Source organism: Populus alba, chromosome 18, assembly GCF_005239225.2.
Source record: "Populus alba chromosome 18, ASM523922v2, whole genome shotgun sequence".
NCBI classification, from domain to species: Eukaryota; Viridiplantae; Streptophyta; class Magnoliopsida; order Malpighiales; family Salicaceae; genus Populus; species Populus alba.
In genome coordinates this window covers 7,689,136-7,713,262 of record NC_133301.1, presented here as the reverse complement: position 1 = coordinate 7,713,262, position 24,127 = coordinate 7,689,136, and the positions used below count along the sequence as shown (strand labels likewise).

Below are 24,127 nucleotides of genomic sequence, written 5' to 3'. Positions count from 1 at the left end.
GCCAAAAAAAATTAATACAATCCATCCATTGTTAGATTTGATTACTCTTTAAAAAACAAAATTTACACCTAAATATTTTTTTTTATTTAAATCATGTTTTTTTTATTTTCCTGGTTTTATCGAAAATATTATATAACTTAATTTTCCATTTGAACCTAGATCTTGACATCCTTAGTCAACTAGATAAATTGGGACAATATTAATCCATCAAATGTTTTAGAGATTTTTATTCATAATATGATACCTACAACACTCAAGTCTTTCATATCAAACTTATTAGTTATTATTTTCTTGGTAGACTTGATCATATAATTATTGTTGCTCAAAATAAACATATCATTCGTATAGAGTCATACAATGGCATAACATTCATCTATGTTTTTCACATAAACACATTTATCAACTTCTTTGATTTTGAACTCATTTGACAATATAACCTTGTTAATTTTGTTGAGCAATTATTTAGATAGTTTACATCTTTTGTTGTCTAAAACCTTTAACAACAAGTCTATATTTATATTTGTCAATAATTCCATTAGATTTTATACTCATTTTAAAGATTCATTAGTGGCATAATGGTTTAGTTCCAAGAGAAAGATTCATTAGTTTCCATGTATGATTATTCATAATTGATTCAACTCTACTATTAACTGTCACTTTCTAATAGGAATCTTTAAGACAAGAAATTTTCTTATTTTTTAGGTTTATTTCTAACAGGTATGTTAAAAAAATTCAAACCAAACATTTTTTGGTTGTTATTTCCTTTTTACTCCTTTTATGCTCAACTTTATCATTTTATAATTAATGATTATTACTTGAGCTAGCCTCAATTGTTCTCTTAAATGAATAATTTTTTTTGTGCTTCCTTAAACAGAAACACATCTTTAAAGAATGTATCATTCATTGATTCCATAATAGCATTATGATAAATATTCTCAATAATTAATTTGTGTATAAGAAATTAATATGCACTACTATTGTAAGCATATTTCATATTACACAATTTATAGTTCTAGATCCTATCTTGATTTTTTTTTTTGGATCAGATACTGTCATATTTGCAAGACAACCTTATATTTTGAGGTAATTGTATAAAGGTATTCTATATTTTCATAATTCTTATGTGTTTTCTCTAGCTTCTTGTGGAGTACTTTGTTAAGTATATAATTGGCAATCAGAATTGTCTACCCTCATAAGTTTCTAAGGTGCTTATAAACTTATTAACATGGCATTCATTATTTTTTTAAAGTTCAATTCTTACATTCTACAATGCTATTTTGTTTACGTGAATAAGGAGTGGTATTTTAGTAGATAATATCATTTTGGGGATAGAATTTATCAAGTGGTGCTTCATATTCTCTACTTTTATCATTTTTTTATTACTTTTATTTTCTTATTAAGTTGATTTTCAATTTTATTCTTGTAATGCTTAAATATTTCAAGAGACTCATCATTATTTCTAAGAAAATAGATATAACAATACCCATGCAATCATCTATAAAAATAATACAATAGTTTTCCTCACCTTTAGTTTGTATAAACTTTAAATCACTAATATTCGAGTGAATTAAACCTAGAGGTTCACTACTTGTTTTAATTGAATGAAAAGAAGTTTTTGTGAATTTAGATTCTACACAATCCTCACATTTATGATTTTTCTAAAAAAAATACTTCATAATAAATCAATATTTATTAACCTTTACATAGAATTATAATTCACAATACCTAACTTGTTGTGCTATAAGTCACAAGACTCAAGCAAGTAAGAAGAATTGACATCATCATTATCATCATCATCATCATCATCATTATTATTATCCATAGTTACAGTAGTCATTACATTCATTTTGAAGAAGTCGCCTCTAAGATTTATTATCCTATTATATGAACATTTAGCTTTTCGAGAGTACAAATTTATTACTCTAAAAAACCAATTTAAAATTATTTTTGCTCAATAATAAACCAAATATTAATGTCACTTTCTCTACAATGATGACAAGAGAAAGAGAATCGATGAATAGTTAATGTTGATCCTAAGTTGTTGAAACCCTCAAACACCTTTTGAGCCTTTGAAATTCTTTTCTTTCATAGCCATAAACCATAGCCTGCATTAAGTGCTTTTAAAAGCCCTTTTTAATCAAGCAAGCAACTTGAACCGATAAATGGCGCTCTCAAAATTGGAAGAGCTTTTCTATAAGGGTCGTGGCTTCATGAATTAAGCTACTGGTCATTATGCATGTTGATAAAATTATTGCTAAAAAAACAAAACAGTTTTCCTTGATGAATCCTCAAGTTTTGACTTGAGCCTGTTGTTTTCCTTCAAATTCACAGAAGGTCACCTCATCGCAGACCATCAAAAGATATATCCAAAATCAGAGTTTAAAAAAGAACCATGGGAAAGACCATTTTAATCTTGCAACGGGTCGTTTTCTATTTTCAAAATACAAGAAAATCGAAGGACTACGTTGAATGACGTGTGTTGGGTCTTTAACCAAAGAAGCTTGAATTTAAAAAATACTTTTCAAAAAACTGATATCTCTTCTGATTTCATCTCAAACAACTAGACTTTGAATAAACATGATCTTTGAAATATGAGATTTGATTCCAGAACAAGAAAGATTTCCAAACAAGAACATCAATTAAGTTTGCAAAATCCTTACAAAAATGACATCAATTTCCCGACACTCCTTGAAACGTTGACCACCTTGGGGGCAATACAGTGGGCCTTTAGAAGAAAAACAAACAACATTCTGATCAGCTGGGGTCAAAGAAAGAATCAGAGGATGAGTCATCAAAGTACATGAAAGTTATGTTTAGCATCTGACAATGACAAAGGAAGACCTTTTTTTAGTATAAACTGATGAACGAGCATTCATATCATTGCTAGGGCCAATATTGTTCAAGGACAATCCATGATCTAGTGCACTTCAGCAGCAATTGATGAGCAACGCTGCACTAGAAAGATATTTTCATATCTTCATCTTGGGTTACCCTCTGAAACATAGCTATGACTCCTGAATGATGTTATCGGGTGAGTGCATTTGAATGAACATCGAACATATGCATACCACTAAGATTGACTATGGGACCATCTATTCTGAAGCTCAAATCCGCACTTCACCGCATGAATATGGGTGATAACATGAAACATCATTGATGATGCCAAAGCAGTTATTTTCACGATCTGATTTGACAAGCTAAGAGGAATCCATAGAGAAATACATCGCGCTTACAATGATGAGCTGTTTACTGCAAAGCATGAGATTCATGTCTGGATGACTTGGCAGTTCCATGAAGGCTGGTGACCATACATACTTGAATGGTGTTTCAACCGAAGGCAAGTTCATGACTGATTAACAATATTGATGGGTGTTGGCATGATGTACACAATCAATCAAAGGATAAGTCTCAGAAGAAGCCAGGAGAGAAAATCCTTCATGATGAATCAAGCAGTACCACACTTGGGGGGCAGGGTCAAGCTTGATGAAAGATGCAAGCAGTAATTGTCGAAGACAGCCCGGGATGGGCACTGCATTTACAGCTGAGTGGATGGCTAGCACATGAATGAGCCAATGCATCGGAAGAACAAAGAAAGCTTTGGGATACAAACAAGGGCACCCTTTGACGATGGAGCATCAAAGAGGGGGGACCTATATTTCAAATCAGGTAAGGATGCATGCATATCATTTAACCTCAAAAAAAAAAAAAAAAACACACCATTTGCACATATTTTTGAATTGTTACAGGAAAAACCTTAATGAGGTCCAGCAAGATGGTGGAAAAAGAAGGAAGCATTGTGGTGATAATAATAAAGAATCGGTTTTGATCATGGAATAAAAAGAAGATGGGATGAACCTTACCATTAGGAAAATCCCAAAGAAATGAAAAGATCAACCTTGCAATCGGGAAGCCTCGAGTTTTCAACCCTTGCAGTCCAGAAACACCGAGTTTTCAAACCCTATGATCGGGAATTATCAGGAAGCACCAAGTTTTCCAGCCTTTCTTCTGTCATCCCCTCAGGATTTCGCCAGGTAAGTCCTATTTTTCACACTTGTCATATCACATCTTCCACTTGGGTTGGTCACCCCTTTACAATGAGACCACACTTCATATTTTTTCCATCTGGGTAGGTCATCCATTACAATGAGACCGTAGTTTTTCATATTTTTTCCATCTGGGTAGGTCACCCATTACAATGAGACCGCATTTCACATTCTTTCCATCTGGGTAGGTCACCCATCATAATAAGACCGTTTTTCCTATTTTTCCACTTGGGTAGGTCACCCATTACAATGAGACCAACATTTTTTTTGGGTAGGTCACACATTACAACGCGACCACTTCTCCATGTTTTTTTTTACTTGGGTAGGTCACCCATTACAATGAAATCATTCTTTCCCCTGGGTAGGTCACCCATAAGAATGAGACCACTCTTCCTCTTTTCCACTTGGGTAGGTCACCCATCACAATGAGACCATCATTTTTTTTCTAGGTAGGTCACCCATTAGAATTAGACCATTCTCCATGTTTTTATTTGGGTAGGTCACCCATTACAATGAGATCATTCCTCCTCCTGGGTAGGTCACCCATAAGAATGAGACCACTCTTCCTCTTTTCCACTTGGATAGGTCACCCATCACAATGAGACCATCATTTTTTTTCTAGGTAGGTCACCCATTAGAATGAGACCATTCTCCATCTTGTTTTTTACCTGGATAGGTCACCCATAATAATAAGGCCATTCCTCCCCCTGGGTAGGTCACCCATAAGAATGAGATCACTCTTCCTCTTTTCACTTGGGTAGGTCACCCATCACAATGAGACCGCCATTTTTTTTCTGGGTAGGTCACCCATTAGAATGAGACCATTCTCCATCTTTTGTTTACCTGGGTAGGTCACCCATAAGAATGAGGTCATTCCTCCCCTTGGGTAGGTCACCCATAAGAATGAGACCACTCTTCCCCCTTTCCACTTGAGTAGGTCACCCATCACAATGAGACCACCATTTTTTTTTTCTGGGTAGGTTCACCCCATTAGAATGAGACCATTCTCCATCTTTTTTTTTTACCTGGGTAGGTCACCCATAATAATGAGGCCATTCTTCCCCCTGGGTAGGTCACCCATAAGAATGAGACAACTCTTTCCTTTTTCTTGGGTAGGTCACCCATTACAATGAGACCACAATTCATATTCTTTTCATCTGGGTAGGTCACCCATCATAATGAGACCATTTTTTCACATTCTTTCCACCTGGGTTGGTCACCCATTACAATGAGACCACTTTTTACACATTCTTTTTTTCTAGTTGAATGAGGTCGCCAGATGGGATCTCATGTAGCTTTGGTTAAAGGGAATCTCCATATGAGATTTCAGGTTGACCGAGTTACACACATTCTTTGGTTTTGGTTAAAGGAAGTCGCCAGATGGGATCTCAGGATAATAAAAAAACAGAGAGATAAAGAGAGAGAAAAAAAAATAACAGAGTAAGGTTTTTTAGATGAAGTGGATAGGATCTCAGGATAATAAAAAAACAGAGAGATAAAGAGAGAGAGAAAAAAATAACAGAGTAAGGTTTTTTAGATGAAGTGGATTATTGAGCAAAACAAAAAGTACAAGTTTTTCTTTACAAAGCTTACTATGCAAAACATTGAGGATTTTTGCTTCGTAAGCATTGTAAAGAGGGGGCATCTGTTGCTACCCATTTTTTGACCCATGTTTTTGATATATTTTCAAAAAAATTAAAAAATAGAGAAAAACAAAGAAAATCCAAAAAAATATGTTTTTTAATATATTTTCGTCATTTTAGCATTTTCAACGTCGTCTAGAAAAGAATTTAATTTTTTAAGGGTCTTTCAAACGCGTTCGACTTTTCACGTGTCATTTTTAAAATTATTTATTTTCCTCATCGAGTCGACGTTGATATTGCTCGTTTTCAAAAAATACAAAAAAATTAAGAAAAGATCAAATTTACAAAAAGAAAGAAATTGAGGGACCAATTTGAAAACCTATCAATATTTCCACCTATAAATACTGGGTTCCTCAACACATTCAGAGGGGGGTAATTTTGACAACATTAGAAAAAATACAAAACCTAAACCTAAACCCATTTTTTTAAAAGAGACCGAACCAACCGCGGGCAACAATGGATCTCTTCTCCATCTCCTCCGGCCAGACCCGACAAAAGCCTAGCAGCCGACGCCTCCCCCATTGGTCATACAATCGACCACCTGAAACAGAGAAGGGGAAACAAAAAGGAGAAGAACCGATCTGTAGAGTAGCCGATCCGAAACGGAGAAAAAGAAAAATCGAAGCAGATATCAAAAACAAAGGAAATAAAATCGAAAATCAACTGTTGTTGCGCTTGTGGTTGTTTTTGCAGGTTGCCACCGGCAAGGAAAGTGAAGAGGGGGAGAAGCTATAACAGATCCCCCCGTCGGTTGATTTTGCGGCGGCGCGTGAGCCCACGCGCCGCTAGTGACGGTGGCGTGTGGGGAGACGCGCCACCACTGTTGCTGAGATGGCAGAAGGTCTTCAATGCAATTTCTGGAGTTTAGGGACTATTTTGTAACTTTTAAATTATGTAATGTACTTTTGTTTAGTGTTTAGTTTTTTATGATTTTGTAATGTGATGTACAAAAAGAAAAGGAAAAGAAAAGAAAGAGAAAATAATAATAATAAAAAAGGGGGATGTGTGTGTTGGTGTATTTTTTTTATGTATGTTATTGAGGAAAAAAAAAGGAATTTTATATTTTAATTTTATATGCAGAAATATAAAAGAAAAAAAAAAGAAAAGAAAAAAAAAGAAAAGTACAGTGAAAATGAAATATGTGTTTTATATTTTGATTATTTTTTTTGTATGGTAAAACTACAAGGATTAAAGAAGAATTTAATATTTTGATTGGATCAAGGTCAAGAAGTATTAACTTATACGTAAGTTGTATTTCTAATATTTGATGAAAAGACAATTATTAAAACTTCTTTAACGCATCAAATTCGCAAAGCAGCTTACCTCAGGTAGGGTGCGTTAGGGGTGCTAATACCTTCCCTAACCACAACCAGTCCTTTACCCGAATATCTGACAAGACCAGTACGTCCGGTTTCCTAGTAGCCTGCAATCAATTACTAGGTGGCGACTCCAATGAACCGATTCATGCAAATGCAACAACGAGAAAAGGATCGCCAGCCGATGCCACACGAGATTTTTTGACGTGCGACATATGTTATTGATGCAAATAAACACTAGTTTACTTGTTAATCATGTCCAGAAAAGTGTTCTCGGCAAAAAAATGGACCAAATCATGTAACTAAGGTAATGTTCTTAGAAAGAACACGAAGAACCCCCTAGAAATCGAAATGAAACCTAGCAATATCTAACCCAATACAAACCAGATTTGGTCAAAAGAAAACCACATACATGTTGGAAATCATGCAAGGAATAATAATCTAGCATTCAATCACTTTAGTTTTCACTTAAAATACATAATTTTGTCAAATTGAGTTTCATATCAAAATTGAAACTCAAGGATTAAAATCTATTACAAACATGTTATTGATTCAAATAAACACTAGATTATTTGTTAATTATGTTCAAAGAAGTGTTTTGGGCAAAGAAATGGACAAAAAAAAGTCCAAATCAAAGGTCCAAGGCAATGTTTTTCCTAAGAACACGAGTAACATTGCCCATAAATCCATAAAAACCCTAGCAAGGGCAGCCACTTTCCAGCCTATAAATGGGCACTTTTGGCTTCTAAAACATGTTTTTTTTATCCCAACAAGTCACACTGACATATACCAACATATTTGAATCTAAAGCATCATCAACAAAAAAAACATTAAAACTCCAAAATCAATCTTGAGGTAACAAATCCAAAAAACAACAACTTAAAACAGCATATATATTCATGCAACTTGGATTCAAAATTGGCTTTTTGAACTTATTTTATGTATGAATAGGCATAACAAAGCCAAAGTAAACACCCTTGCATTAACATGCATAAGTTAAGTAAAAAACAAGAACAAAAACAACATTATATGTAAAAAACAAATTTAAAATAGCAACTTACGCGCACACACATATATGACATAAAAGGACTTAAAAAATAACATCGTTAAATAAAAAAATATAGTAACATAGAGGTGAATGCAACACCATTCATTAAGCATTCCAAACCTCTTTTCTATGCTTGTAAATATAAATATAGAACAAAAAACGAATAAAAACCAACTAAAGCAGGCCACAAGGGCACTTTTGAATTAGAAGAATACCTTAAACAACTACTCTTTCCTTTCGTTTTCTTTTTGGAAACTTTTGCCTCTCCCAAACTTGTTATCCTTTTCAAACTTAGGAAAAACCTTTTCATAGGTTTCTAGGCCCTCTTTTTCTTATACTAATAAATTAATATTTTTTCTCTCCTATCCTTTTCTCCTTCTCTGTTTTTTTTTCAACTCCTTCCCTTTGATCCTAAAGGGCATTTTGTAGGGTTTTTGGTGAATTTTTCAATCTATTGTTGACCTTTCGATCATAAGGGAAGGGTTGTGAACTCTTGATAAGAACCTATGAGAAGCCTTCGAATGTGAACACATGAAAAGAAGGTTGATTTTTTTACACAATTATGTTTCAAGCTCTGGGTAACTGAGTTGCCCACTTTCGAGGCTTCGTTGGAGTAATTTTGATGTTATTGTCACTTGAGACTACCTGAAGTTGGTAAAGGAAAGCACACCTTTCATTTAATCCAACAATGCTTAAATTGAAGGTCTGTAGCTCTATATTTATTTATTTGAAATTATCTACTCGATCAGTCAAAACTGTTAGAGCTGACTAAGTTTATCAAATGTAATGACATACAAATCTACAATAGCTTAGATGGACTAAAGTTTAAGAATAAAAAGTGTATAATATGTGTGGGGAAAAGAGTTGTCAAAATATTAGAAATAAAAATAAGTTATACGAGAGATAATGCAAATTTAAAACAATGTAAATGAAGAAAAATGCTAATAGGACTTGAAATGAAGCAATTGTAAAGAATAAAAGCTTAGTGACAAAAAAGAAGAAGAAGAAGAAGAGCATTATAGATACGAACAATGCGGTTTGTGGTTCAACAAGTCTTGATTAAATAGTAAAAAAAAAACACTATAGTAAAACCTTAAATCTTTTAGTTTATATAGTAAATATTTACTTTACCAATTCAGTACAATCCCAATCATCATTAGTTTATGTTCTATGTCTTTTCTATTTTTTTTTAATATCTATAAAAATTATTATAAAAAACCAACTAGTAATTAAATTTTATATTCCTATTATTTGCTTAATTATATGCTAATTAGGTATGAAAATTATAGTATTTGGATTCAGGTTCGGGTTGGATTTGAAGTTAAATTATAGATATTTGATAGGTCCTCAAAATCTTATAAGTTTTAGTTCGAATTTAAAAAAAAAAAACATACCCATCAAGTCGGGTATGAATTCTAATTCTGGATTGGATTTAGGTATGGAAGGTGTCAAACATGGTTCATAAATATCCTTTGTAATCCCTAACCATGGTTCCGGTCAAACCAAACTTTGTCCTTCTCCATAGCCTCTCTAAAACACAAAAAAGGTTTTATACATGGAATTTCAATCTGGTGTCAATAATGTATATTTTATGATTTTAACCTCAAATAATTGAGTTGTTGGTGCTGTACGTGTCATTTTCCACTATGAGATGATTTGTTGGCTTTGTTTGCTTGTCATAATTACGGATAGAGCACACCCATTTTGTTAACTTTCTATTCTCTAATGTTAACTAATTTACGTGTCTCTATTGCTTTTAGGCTCTGATGTTTTGTGATTGATTTTTTTCGTCAATTCAAATTTATGTTAATGTTCTATGCTATTATTCGCACCTCTATCTTTATCTTTTTTATATAAAAAAAATTGGATTTTGTTTTTTTGTAAATTTACAATTATATAATTAAATTAGATTATTAAATGATTTTTAAAAAAAAATACTAAGACAACAATATAATAAATTAACCTGGATAAATTCAGGTTAACCAGTTAAATTCATAATCAAAATTATAAGATCATGATAACTTTATTAAAAAAAAATTGAAATACTCGAGCAAACTTGAATTAAATTATCAAACTAATGAGATCTTTTTTATATGATATAATAATTTGTTTTTTCTTAAAAAAAAAAAAGATAGGAAAGTGAGACTGAAATAAAAAAAAGTAAGATTAATTTTTGAAAATAATTTTTAAGTTAAATAATAAAACTATCTTTAAATAACAAAGGACTCTTTTTTAAAAAAAAAAAGTTTAAGGGACTAAAAATGCATTAAGAAAAACATGTTTGGTGTATGAGACTGATAGTTAGAAGACTTTTGTTGGAGCTCTGGTGATAACGACGTGATAATAATATCTAGGAGCATAGGAAGACTTCGCCTGTTTAGCTGAAGCCTATCTTCTTTATTCAAGTCTTTATAATTACCAAGGAGATTCAATAAGTGAGGAGCTTGTAACTGTACTTCTCCTCCTTCCGGATCGATGGCGAGGCTCAACTTATTTTATCTATTTGTGACACTGTTATTATCAATTAGCTTGAGGCCATGTTATGGTCTGCCGGAGAAGACGACAAGTGCATTGTTCATCTTTGGGGACTCCACTGCTGACCCTGGCAACAATAACTACATCAACACCACCGCCGGCATGCGAGCGGATTGGAAACCTTATGGCCAGAATGGTTTTTTTGAAGCCCCTACAGGACGCTTCTCCGATGGCCGTGTCTTTGTTGATTTTATAGGTACCTGTGTGCTCCACGCATATCTCTTGACTCTCTTTTTTATATAGTCAAAGTGTCATAAATAACTAGCCAGTAGAGCTCTAAATCATCCGCGAAGCTGATTATTTTGTCATAATACCTGTTTCCTTTGAACTGGACAGCTGAGTATGCAAAATTGCCAATAATTCCTCCATTTTATCAACCGTCTGCTGATCTCACAAATGGTGTTAACTTCGCCTCGGGAGGGGCTGGAGTTCTTCCTCAGACCAATCAAGGGCTGGTAAGAAAATTGATCTACAGTCTGGTGATGTTCAAAAATTAGGAACATATAAATAAAAATAAAAGGTTATTTGGTGTTTGGGATAGTAGCAAATATATATTTTAACTGTTTCCAAATTCACTAAGATGATATTGAATGCCTGCAAGAAAACAGTTCTAATTTGGGAAACTTTTAGATTCTTCGATGGTAAAGTCATCTTTTTAAAATAATCAAGGTAGTTATAGAGTTTTTTTTAAATCGTGAACTCTTTTCTTGAAGCTCTCATAGAGGGCCCGCAAGGTCATTCTCTAATAGCTTTGGTTGAGGAATAAATATTTCATATCTGTTAAGAATATAGTGGGTTCATGAAGGGCTTTAATATATTTAAAAAAATTTAGAAAGATTAAAGTTTAAGACGTAAATTAGTAGAGAAAATTAGAGTTTTTTTTTAAGGTTTGACCAAAAACAGATTGATAATTCCTCTAGACATGCCATAGAATGATGATGTTAAAGCAATTCAAATTAACATAAAAAAATACAAATAAAAAAGAGAAGGAGGCTATAGATCTCATTAATTTGTTTATTCTAAATTACTTTTTTTAATCTAAATACAAAAGAGTTTGATTGTTTGTTTGCATAATTGCTTCTACGTTTGAAAGCATCCATTGCCAAACAAGTGTTTAGTAAAGTTGAAAACACAATTTATTTTTTATGGGGTCAATGCATTTTGAGTCTAAAACACAGGTAAAATCAAAGCATCTCTCATCTGTTTTTCTTCTTCTACTCTGCACTGTTAATTTTTTTAAAGTGAACAATGCTTTTTTTTTTTCCTCGAAAAACTAGTGCAGTGAATTAATCACTCGCACTGTTCACGTTCACGTGAACAATATTTTTTTAAAAAAAAACTAGTTTAGAGTGAATTAAATTTACTCACATTATAATCTCAATTTTATTCCTGATAATATTTTTACCTAATTTTATTGCACGCTTAAAAATCATGGAAAACTGTAGTTATTCTCGGATGAATTTTGTATGTAATGGAATTGTAGATAGTTTAATGGAACAATAAAAAATATTTTATATAATATATTATTTATTTCATGATATAATAGTAGTAGTTAAATCTATAGTGTTTAAATTTAAAATCATTAATATTAATATTTATATTTTATAGTTATTTTATAACCTCAATTTAAAAAGCATTCTTAACCAAACACATTAAACTACTTTTTGTTCAACCTCAATTTTAACCATAGTTTTAACCAAACATATATAAATATCAAATCAACCTCAACTAAAAGTACTTTTCATATTTTTTTTTTTCAAACCACAACGACAAAAGCTATATATAAGTTAAAATAAAAACATTATTCTACCTTTGATAAATAAAACAAGATAAAATGTATTATTTAATATCTCCCCTTAAATTCACAATGCAGTAGCTACAAGTATTGAGAGTTTGCCAACTAGAAAACAAAAATAAGAAATGAAATGCGACTTGGTAAAAAAATCTGCAATCTGCAAAGAAGAAGAAACAAAAAGGCAAAGTAATGATGCCATGCTTAAGATGATGTCGAGTAAGATGACAATCAATCTCAATATGCTTAGTTCGTTCATGAAAAACCGAGTTGCTAGCAATTTAAATAGAACTCTGGTTGTTACAATACATATGAGAAGGACAAGAAAGTAAAACTCTCATATCCATAAGTAACCAACGTAACCAAATAATCTCTTTAGTAATAGATGTCATAGCATGATATTTTGCTTCGGTTGAGGATTAAGAAACAATAGATTGTTTCTTGCTCTTCTGAGAAATAAGAGAATCACCTAAAATGATATAGATACCTATAACAGACTTGCGATCTATGGGATCAATGCCATAATCAACATCATAGTATGCACGCAATTCAAAGGAAGAAGTAAATGAAAGTAAAAGACTTTAAAAGACTATACCCTGAGGATATCGTAAAATATGAAAAATAACTGCTCAATGAACAATAGTAGGAGAATCAACAAACTGGCTAACAACATATACAATATTTGGACAAGTAATGGTGAGATATAGTAAGCTCTCAACAATAGTATAATATAAAGTAGGATTTGCCAAAGGTAAACCATTAGAAGAAGAATACTTTGCGTTAACTTCAATAGGAGTATCTACACTCTTGTAATCAGTAAATCTAGCCAGTTCAAGAATATATACAACATATTTTGACTGAGAAAAAAGGTAACCTCTAGATGAGTAAGCTACCTAAATACCCAGAAAAAATCAAAGATAACCAACATCCTTCATTTTAAATTGTCTAACCCATTTTGTGTTCAAAATTGAGATACCATCAGTGTCATCACTAGTAATAATTATATCATCAACATATAAGGACAAAATGATACAACCTACATCATTGCATTTAATTAAAAGAGCAGAATCATGACTACTAGAAACAAATTCAAGAGACTGGATTACAACATAAAATTTCTCAAACCAAGCACGAGATGCTTGTTTGAGACCATATAACGCTTTCTTGAGCTTACAAACATATCCAGAGTCATGTGAAACACTAGGAGGAAGCGTCATATAAACTTCTTCTTAATGATCTCCATTCAAGAAGACATTTTTAACATTAAGTTGAGAGATATATCATTGATGAACTGAAGCTACAATAATAAGAGTACGAATAATAGTTATTTCTGCAATATGGGTAAATGTCTCCTCATAATCCATTCCATACTGTTGAGAGTATCCTTTTGCAACTAACCTAACTTTATATCGCTCAATAGACCCATCTAAATTAGTCTTGATCTTATACACCCAACAACAACCAACAACACTCTTACTAAGAGGTAGAGGAACCAAATCTCAAGTATCTGTTTTATACAAAGCATAAAGTTTCTCATCATAACTTGCTGCCAAAGAGGATAAAAAATCTCATTTTTATAGGAAGAGGGCTTAGAGAGATAATGAATATAAGCTAAAAAGGAAGTAAATGATAAAGAATGAGCAAAATCTAGTAGTTTTGTGGACTTATGAATACATATGGATTGATGTAGAGGTGGATCCACAATCTCATATGAAGCTTGAAGGGTTGTAGATGAGAATGAAGCTTCAGGTGTGCCAAATAGTAAATACTTGTAGATTGATGAGTATAAATTGGTTGAAGGGTATCTGATGTACTAGGAACGTAAGATGATAAACTATTAGAATCCTCAAAAAAAGTATTTATACGAATAAGATCAGATGTAGTAAGGTTATGAGTAGTGGATGAAATGGAAAAGAAAGGTATATACTCGAGAAAGACAACATGATAAGACACATAAAGTTTCTGAGTTATTGGATCAAAATAATAATACCTCTTTTTACATTCACCATAACCCAAAAAAACACAAATAGTATATCGAGAGGACACTTTACTGCATTCTACATGACGACGAAGAACGAAACAAGTACAACTAAAAACTCTAAAGGAGGAATAATCAAGGACATATTTATATAACTTTTCAAAAGGAGATAAACTTGAATTATGAGAAGATAGAAATGTATTAATCAAATTTATAGTAGTAAGGATAACTTTTCCCCAAAACTCACTAGAAACAGAAGCAAACAATATGAGAGAATGAGCAGTTTCGATAATATGCCTATGTTTTCTTTCAACAACTCTATTTTGCTCATAAGTATTTGTACATGAAGTTTAGTGAATGGTTGCATCTAAGGTAAGCAACTGAAAAAAATTTATTTAGAGGTATATTCTCCATCCAAAATCACACCTAAAGCATTTGATTATAGCAGAATGTTGAGTTTTGACAAGAGCTCGAAAGGTTGTATACATCTCAAAGAATTCAAAATGATATTTTATTAAATAAACCCAACAATAAGAAGTATGATCATCAATAAATAAAACATAATATCAAGACCCTCCTTTTGTGACAACAGGAGAAAGTCCTCAAACATCAAAATGAATCAAGTCAAATGGTGAATAAGAAATATAAATACTTCGATTAAAAGGTAAAGCAAAAAATTTTGCTAGTTTACATCCACTACAATCAGAAATATCACAAGTTTGCAAATTTTCTAAAACTCTTGTGGATGCTAAAAATCTCAAACGAGAAGATGAAACATGACCTAGACAAGAATGTCATAAATAAAAACTAGAAGATGAAGGACTTAAATGAAAAGAAGACAAATCAATAGTAGTATTAGCAGCGGCGGCAACTAACACTTTTAACTCATCCAAAATATATAGTTTATTCTTTCTATGGATTATCTCAATCAGCTTCTGAGACTACAGATCTTGTACATAACAAAAAGAAAAAGAAATGACTAAATCACCAAAATCAAATAATTGACCAATAGAAGCAAGATTCAATCTAAGTTAGACCTACACTACCTTGGACTTGGCTAACTGCAAAGTCCAGACATATTGGGTCTGGTATTCGTGCCAAACCCATACCATATTGGACTTGGCCAATTGCCAAGTCCAAGTACTTCGGACTTAGCTGACCATCAAGTTTAAGCGTATTGGGTTTGACATGTGTGCCAAACCCATATTACCTTGGACTTTGCTTGGAATTGGCTGATTGCCAAGTTCAAATGCCTTGAACTTGGCTGACTGCCAAGCATAAACGTATTGTATCTAGCATGCGTTCCAGACCCATGCCACCTTGGATTTGGCTAACTGTCAAGTCCAAGTACATTAGACCTTGGACTTGGCAAACCGCCAAGTCCAGGCGTATTGGTTTTGGCATGCGTGCCACACCCATATTATTTTGGTCTTTACTTGGACTTAGCTGACTGTCAAGCCCAACTGTACTGAGTCTAACATGTGTGCTAGACCCCCACTACCTTGGACTTGGTGCACTGCCAAGTCCAAGCGTATTGGGTCTGGCATGCGTGCCAGACTAGTGTTATCTTGGAGTTGGCAGTACGCCTTGAACTTAGCTAACTGTCAAGTCCAAGCATATCAGATCCACTTGCCGAACCCATACATTTTTAAAAATAAATAAAGAAAGCTAACTTATCAATTACTTATCCAATCATTGGGCTTGAGATGGAATCGGGGTTTGCACCAATTCAAAGTGAAAGAGTTTCTTAACTTGTTGCTTTCACTATTAGGTGGTTGACCTCCAGACACAGTTAAGATCTTTTGAAGAGGTGCAAAAGTCACTAACAGAAAAGCTAGGAGAAGCAGAGGCAAAAGCTCTTTTATCAGAGGCAGTTTATTTCATCAGTGTTGGAAGCAACGATTACGCGGCAGGTTATCTAGGTAATCCGAAAATGCAAGAATATTTTATGCCTGAGGTGTATGTTGGGATGGTCATTGGAAACTTGACAAATGCAATTCAGGTGAACCTTCTAATTAACTACATTTAATACTTCATCTATATGGTAATTAACTTGAGGTTGAATTGATTAATGTTAATTGTGTTTGTCCTTTTTATTTAGGTGTTGTATGAGAAAGGAGCCAGAAAATTTGGATTTCTCAGCATGTCTCCTTTAGGTTGCATGCCACCCATGAGAGCTAGGAACCCCAAGTCCAGTGAAGGCGGTTGCTTTGAAGCAGCTTCCGATCTTGCATTGACACACAATAATGCTTTGAATGCTGTACTCACAAGCCTCGAGCAACTGCTGAAAGGTTTCAAGTATTGCAATTCCGATTTCTATACCTGGCTTTATGACAGAATTAATAATCCCGCAAGCTATGGTATGTGTGTTCTCCTTGATTAAAGTCGTGTGGTGCATAATTTATTTAAGAAGAGTAACGTAGGCTCTATTGCAATATAATGTGATAGTATGTTGCTTGGATAAGCTAATTTTAATTACTCACAAGCAAAGTAACTATTATTCACCCAAAATCAAGGTTTCAAAGAGGGAATGCTTGCTGTGGAACTAGACCCTATGGCGATGTCTACAGTTGTGGAGGCAAAAGGATGCCCGTGGAATTCCAGTTATGCGATAACGTTGATCATTATATTTGGTGGGATTCTGGCCATCCAACAGAGAGGATCCATGAGCAAATCGCCAAGACTTTATGGAAAGATGGACCTTCAGTAGGGCCATACAAGCTAGAAGACCTCTTTTTCGACAAGGAAAGGCTCACAATAGCTGACATATTGGATGCCCCTGATGAAGAATACTTCCAACACTGAAGTTTTACTTACCTTTATAGTCCAATCAACTTCTCAACGCCGTGTGGGTATAAAGGAATGCATATACATTACTCAGAGGGTGTTTGAGAGTGGCTTTCATCATTTGCTAAAGTCATTTTACCACATACCAAACTGCTATGTTGTATGAATAAATGAAAAACGTTATTGGTGTAAATAAAGCAACTACAAGGACTTACCTAACACTGAATCCCATGTAGCTATCCTTGTTTGACCATCTAAGAAAATGTTTTCATTGCTTGAATCGACTTCTTTTCCATACAAGGGTGGACAAAATATCATCTTTGCCAGCTTGTCCTCCTGTTCTTGTTTCTTCAAAACCTCATAAAAGGATTCTTGCAAAAAAGCCCTAAAATTAATCTTTCTTGTTGGGTAAAAAAAGCTTGAAAACCCAAGAGAATGAATTTTTGGTGATGATTAGCTCCCCAATCCAAAGACTTGGATCAGTTTATATAATGGCAATAGCAGGTCTGCTTCATTGACTCTCTCTCAAGTCTTACCAATAAGAATTTTGCACACGTGTACAATACAAAGAATGAAGCAATGACAAATTAAGAGCATAAACTACCCTCTCTGTCGGTTAAGCTAGGTGATTCAGACCTTTACTATCTGATTATGTCCTCGTTAATCGACAATGACAAAATTAGGTGTATTTGGTATGGTTAATGAAAATTGATTTTTAACAATGAAATATAATTTAGAAATTCTTTTTTCATAAATAAATATGAAAAAGGAACTTAGTATAAGTAGAATCCATAAATTAAAAGTTAAAAAAATTATTAACTCTTGATTTAAATTATTTCTAATCAAACATGTGTATGATTATTTTATAAATTAAAGTTAAAAAACAACTTGTATAAATCATATCATATCTAACTTTACCATATCAAATTTAATTAAATTAGGTTAATTTGAAAAGTCAACGTCCACATGGATTTTTAATCTAAACTCCTTTTATTATAGAAATTATAGATCAAAATAAGAAGAGCAAAAACATTACTAATTTATTTTTAAAAAAAAGATCATTTAACATATTTTTTTTTCATTTTCTTGTAAATAATTTTTTTTAAGAAACCTAATCCTTCAAATATAAGCTCTTACAACGATAAATTGTACAACTAATTATAAAATCATTGATGACCCTTAATTATTGTCCATGCTAAAATAGGTTATCGACTTAAGAATTCTATTGTTTACTTAGCTTGAGAATCTCAAAATTCTTTAATTACCTTTTTTTTTTGTTAGGCTTCAATCGAATGTCTAACAAAACATTTTGACAAAATTATATCTAAAATCACCATTTAAAATTATATTTACTTATTTTTGATGATATCATTACCTAACATCGGTTAAGAAACGATAGCCTTAGTTAAGCACAAAAAACACCACTTTCCCCAACACCTTTTAAAAAAGACAAAACTCACTATGTAATTCCAATGAGACAATACCTCTTAGGATGCCTACCATATGCAAATGTAAGCACACGTCATCATTGACATCATTTGTGAGAACTTCAGTAATATGCAACTACCCAAGCCCCCCGCCTAGAGGGCTATGATGATGTTACTATCCCACATCAGCTAGGAGAAGAGATTTTTAATCACTTATAAGCACAAAACATACATCTTTACCTAAAAGGCACCTTTTAAAAAGAATAAAACTCACTATATAGTTCTAGTAAGACATATCTCTAGGGCCCTACCATGTATAGGTGTGGGCGCACATTATCATTGGCACCGTTTATGAGAATGTTAGTCATGTGTAGTGACCTAAGCTCCTCGTCTATGGGGTTATGATGATATCACTATCCCACATCGGCTAGGAGACAAAGACTTTGGTATCTTATAAGCACAAAAGGCAACTCTCTCCCCAAAAGTCACATTTTAAAAAGGACAAAACTCATTATATGGTTCTAGTGAGAAAATACCTCTTAGGAGGCCTACCATGTGCAGATTTGAGCATACATGATGATGTCACTATCCCACATCGGTTAGGAGATGAGAGTCTTAGTTGCTTATAAGCACAAATTGCACATCTCTCTTTAAAAGGAGTATTTTAAAAAGGATAAAATTCACCATATGGTTCCTATAACACCCCATACTATTCTGTGTGTTTATACTTCATTTATCATACATGTAACACCCTACACTTTCATGTGCATTTATGTTCAATCACATTGATTATGTATATAAGGAAAAAGGAATAAATGTTCTTAATTTGAATACTTATTACAAACTTAAATGAATAAGTTAAAAAAATCATAAGGTTAAATCCTAGGCTAGATGGCATCCAGATAATCACTAATCCTGTTGTGTATGAAATGAACCTTTAAGGTAAAAACATGTATTGGTAAATATTAAAGAAAACAAATATAGTCAATTCATTATCAACTATTAACATCCCAATTATAATAGTTTTTTTTTCAATGAGGAAAGTAACATACCATTATCTTAGAAATTTACTAAAATATCTCCTCTTTAGTTTATCAACATCATAAATTTTTAGCCTACATGTCTCTATTTATCCAACTGTATAAGTTTAATTTCCAATCACAAGAATTTAAAATTATATTATGATATTTATATACATTAGTTCCTTTATATAAAACCAACTTAATACATGTAACCTATAATTCTCATACTTTAAACATTCAACTTATATATCCGCTAGATGCACCATTAGAAATATCTTTACTGATGTGGAAAGTTATATTTTTATTGTTAATAATGGTGTCTACCCCTGCGGTTAATTCCATCAAACTATATTCTTAACATATCTTCTAATTCATTTTCATCTTACTTATATAATTCTTTCATTCAAAAATTCTTAATACCTATCAAATCAATTATGTACTTTAGCTTATTTAGGTAAATTACTTAATACCTTTTGTCATAACCCAATTTTTGAATAAATAATACAAAATCAATGATTAAAAATATATTTGAGAATGAGGTTAAAATAACACAAATTCAAAGTTTATGGATGAAATTATCAGATTTGAGAATAAATTGATCAAAAATTGAAGAATTAATAAGTTTAAAATTTTACTTAAAATTTGGATTATTTTAATTAATGAAATTAGAAGAATTAATAAGTTTGTGGACTTAATTAAACTTTGATTTAATTTAATTAAATAAATTTAGGGACTTAATTGAAATTTATCCAAAAGGGGCAAAATTGAAAGAAATTTTTATTTGTTTAGGGGTCCAATTGCGAAATTCCAGAGATAGGGGTCAAATTGAAAATTCCTATTTTTTGCCGAAACGGCACCGTTCCTAGAAACAGTCGTGCGTCTTCTCCATTCCCGCTTCAACAGGGGAGCTGATAATCCTCAACAAATCTGATCTTGGACCACGTCTCTTGCCCATGATCTCGATGGTGGAGGCATAAACACAGTCCTGCAAAGATAGGACACCAGGGGAGGGTTTAGCTTGGCTATAAAAAGAAAGAAGGACCCAGTATAAATGGGGGAAGAAACCCAGAAAAAACCAGAAAAACGCAAGCAAAAAACCCAGAAAAGAAGAAGAAAAACAACCCAAAAACAGAGAACTCACAGCACAAAAACAGAGCATAACTAAAAAATATATAGAGAGAGAAAGAGAGAGAAAGAGGGTAGCACATAGGACGAGAATTATCCTTGAAATTGTCTTCGTCCCTGCAGAAAAAGAGTAACCCAGAATCAGTGAAAAACTCAAAGAAAACCGGCATACCCATTTTCTGCTTAGTTCGTTCATCTCAAAGAACTATAAAAAAAAAAAAGACAGCGGGATAGCTGGGAGATAAAGGAAGCAGAAGTAAATGTCATAGGCAGGCGAGAGCCGACCACCACGCTGCAAGCATCTTCGTCATCTTCAGAAAAACAGGTACGCCCCTTCTTCAATCTGTTTTTGCCTTCTGTGAATTAGTGTTGCAAGAACACTGTGCGAAGGTAATTAAGTAAATGTCATAGGCAGGCGAGAGGCGACCACCACACTGCAAGCATCTTCATCATCTTTAGAAAAACAGGTACGCCCCTTCTTCAATTTGTTTTTGCCTTCTGTGAATTAGTGTTGCAAGAACATTGTGCGAAGGTAATTTAATTACCTTCGCACTGTTCATGCACGTGTGAAATCACTTCACGCGTGCTTTCTTTAATTTCTGCCCAACCGGGTCACTGGCTTGGGCCAGTGACCTGGCCGGGCTAGCTGGGCTTAGTCTAGCCCATGTGGGCTGGGCTGGGCCCAGCCACCAATATACATGCTGGGCTGGATTTAGCCCAGCCCAAAAAAAATAAAAAATAAAACAGAAAAAAATAAAAAATGTGTATGCATAAATAAAAATAATGTAAATTTATTGGTTTATTCACTAACGCCAGAGTTAGGAATAAAAATACCGGTTTAAATTTATATTATTTTTATTCGTTGTATTTTATTTTATTTAGCTAGAAAAATAAAAAAATATGTGCACGCGTAAAAATAAATGTATTATTATTTATTTATTCACTGGCGCCAGAGTCGGGAATAAAAAAAAAACATTTGATTTAAATTTATTTTTTTAGCTACGTAATATTTATCAACGCCAGAGTTGGAGATATTCGTAGTTAATATTCACTGGCGCCAGAGTCAGGAATATTGTAAGAAAATTTTCATAACATAAAAGAAATAAACATTTAGCAATTTACGATGAAACTAGCAATGCAGCCTGCCTCAGGTAGGACGTTTAAGGGGTGATAATATCTTCCCTTTTACGTAACCAGTCCCGAACCATAGAATCTCTGTTGACCAGTTAGGGTTCCTAGTGACCATAATACTAGGTGGCGACTCCTTAAACAAGACCTTTTCCCCTAAAAGAATAGGATGCCAGAAATCTGTTCTTTTTAAATTAATTCGAGAATAAATTTTTAAGGCCGCCGCGATGTCGGGTGCGACACCTTTCATTATTATTTAACTTATGCCTATTTGGTTCCTTTTAACTTTGTATGCATGTATTCTTCATTCATAATTATATCATTAGGCACATTTGTTATACTACCATTTATCTTTCCCTTTTCAAATATTTCCCAATCCAGATTCATTATTGCGACCAAGAAATCAAATTTCAAATGTACATTTCATCATTGTATATAATTAATTTTAATCTTTTTCCAAAATTTTACCATATTAATACATTTTCCAGTAGTCAGTCATGTTAATGCTTATAGGCTATAGCCCCTTTTCGGTTAGCTAGTCAAATAATTCATCCTGGTTATCAGATACACTAATGCCTTTAGCCTTTTTTTTTTTTTTTAGCTATTAATTCATCCCAGTCTTTAAATATAGTGATGCCTCTAGCCCTTTTATAGCCAACTGATTAATGCTTAAAAATGCATTTTTATCAAGGTTTTATATCATCATTTTGCACTTGAAGTATCAATAACTCCTTAACTAAAGTATGTTTTATAATAACATATCTAATACTATAAGATACCTTTAATTTATGGTAAATGTTCATCTTAAATGCAGGTCTATCACATAAATAAAAGGATTGATTGATGAGTTTAAGTACTAAAATTAAAAGGACAAAGAGAGGGCCAAACCTAGAAAAGAGATGCTGGTTCGGTCCAAACTGGAGCATTGTTCGGTAATTGGGTCATATCTGGAGTTGTAGATCTCAGATTTAGGTCTACTTTATATGGATGAAAAGTTAAGATATAGGCTTAAAACTTTCATGTGGAGTCCAAGATTTAAAAAGACCGTTTTCAAGTCTAAATTATAGCAACAATGGAGAAGTCTGAATCTGTTCTGTAGCCCAGACACTGTTCAATGTTCAGCCCATATCTCGAGTTATAGAAGTCCAAATGACCTCAATTTTTTATCCTGAAAAGATAAGACAGTTTCCTAGAGCTTTCATGATACAATTGGTTCCAATTCTGATGTTAGCAATGACGTTTGTTTATATAAGAAGATAAGGATTTTCACCAAGTCAAGAGTTGGCCACCCACTCAACAATTACTCATCAAATCAATAGTTTCAAATTTAAACTTTATTTGAAGTCATTTTCTTGTTTAAAAGTCATGATTTTTTTTAAAATATTTAAGCATGCTTTGAAGATAGTTTATACATGCTCAAGTTTTGTTAGATTGCTATTTTTTAATGTGTTTATGTTATAATGGTATGGTATATGATAATGTTCAATGTTGTTTTCCATGCTTGAATTTTTAGTTAATCAATTTTAAAGTCATGGCAATGTATGGTAAGCATTGATGTTTATATGGATTAGGTTGTTTTAAAGTAGTTTGATGGGTTTGTACAAGTTGTAAGCATGTTGTTTAAGCTTTAAGACAATGAAACTAATCAATTGAACATGGTTTATAGATAGGAAAATGCATTTTTGGCATGTTGTTAGTATATGGTTTTGCTTGTTGTTTTATCATTGATTTTTTGTTTCTTGTTGTTTTGACAGTTCAAGCAAATTATGTTGAGCATGCTCAAGCTTTGGTTGCTAAGTTTAGATTGTTTTTTGGACTCTCTATGCATTTTTATTTTTTATTTTAAGGCATTTCTAGGTTTCTCGGTTGGTGTTCATCTGTTGAACATTACCTTGGGTCCCTATTTTCCATGTTTTTTGGTATATTGATGGTTATTACACATGCGTACAATCTTTTGGATCACTAATTGAAGGTTTTAATAGTTTAGAAAGACTGGAATTATGGTTTTTAATCTTTAGTTCTATCATTTGCTTTGTTTTTGTTCTAGGCTATGTTTCTGGGCATGGGTTTAAGGCTAAAAAGCTAAACCCATGTGGTTGGGTTGAGCCTATTCCTAAAATAAAAGCATGTTTTGCTAATAAAAAATTTATAAAAAAATGCCTTTTATGTTCTTAAGATGTAATTGCTAAAACATGACATTAGATCATTTTTTAAGCCTCTGATTTTTAGTCCAAATACACCCTACTGATTTTTTAGCAATGTTTTTTTTTTTTTTTTTTGGTG

General features: G+C 32.8%; 1 protein-coding gene across 2 annotated transcripts; it reads left to right on the top strand.

Annotated features, from left to right (window-relative positions):
* The first annotated feature begins 10,411 nt into the window (after positions 1 to 10,411).
* Positions 10,412 to 23,855, top strand: LOC118056705 (GDSL lipase). 2 transcript variants are annotated; one of them, XM_073406410.1, is made up of 5 exons: positions 10,412 to 10,781; positions 10,922 to 11,040; positions 16,127 to 16,357; positions 16,457 to 16,715; positions 23,599 to 23,855. In XM_073406410.1, the coding sequence occupies exons 1-5, from the start codon at positions 10,526 to 10,528 to the stop codon at positions 23,688 to 23,690; spliced, it is 957 nt and encodes a 318-aa protein (XP_073262511.1). In that variant the 5' UTR covers positions 10,412 to 10,525; the 3' UTR covers positions 23,691 to 23,855. The 2 variants fall into 2 exon arrangements, with proteins under 2 accessions (XP_073262511.1, XP_034924903.1); XM_035069012.2 differs by lacking the exon at positions 23,599 to 23,855 and adding an exon at positions 16,872 to 17,422.
* Positions 23,856 to 24,127: the final 272 nt, after the last annotated feature.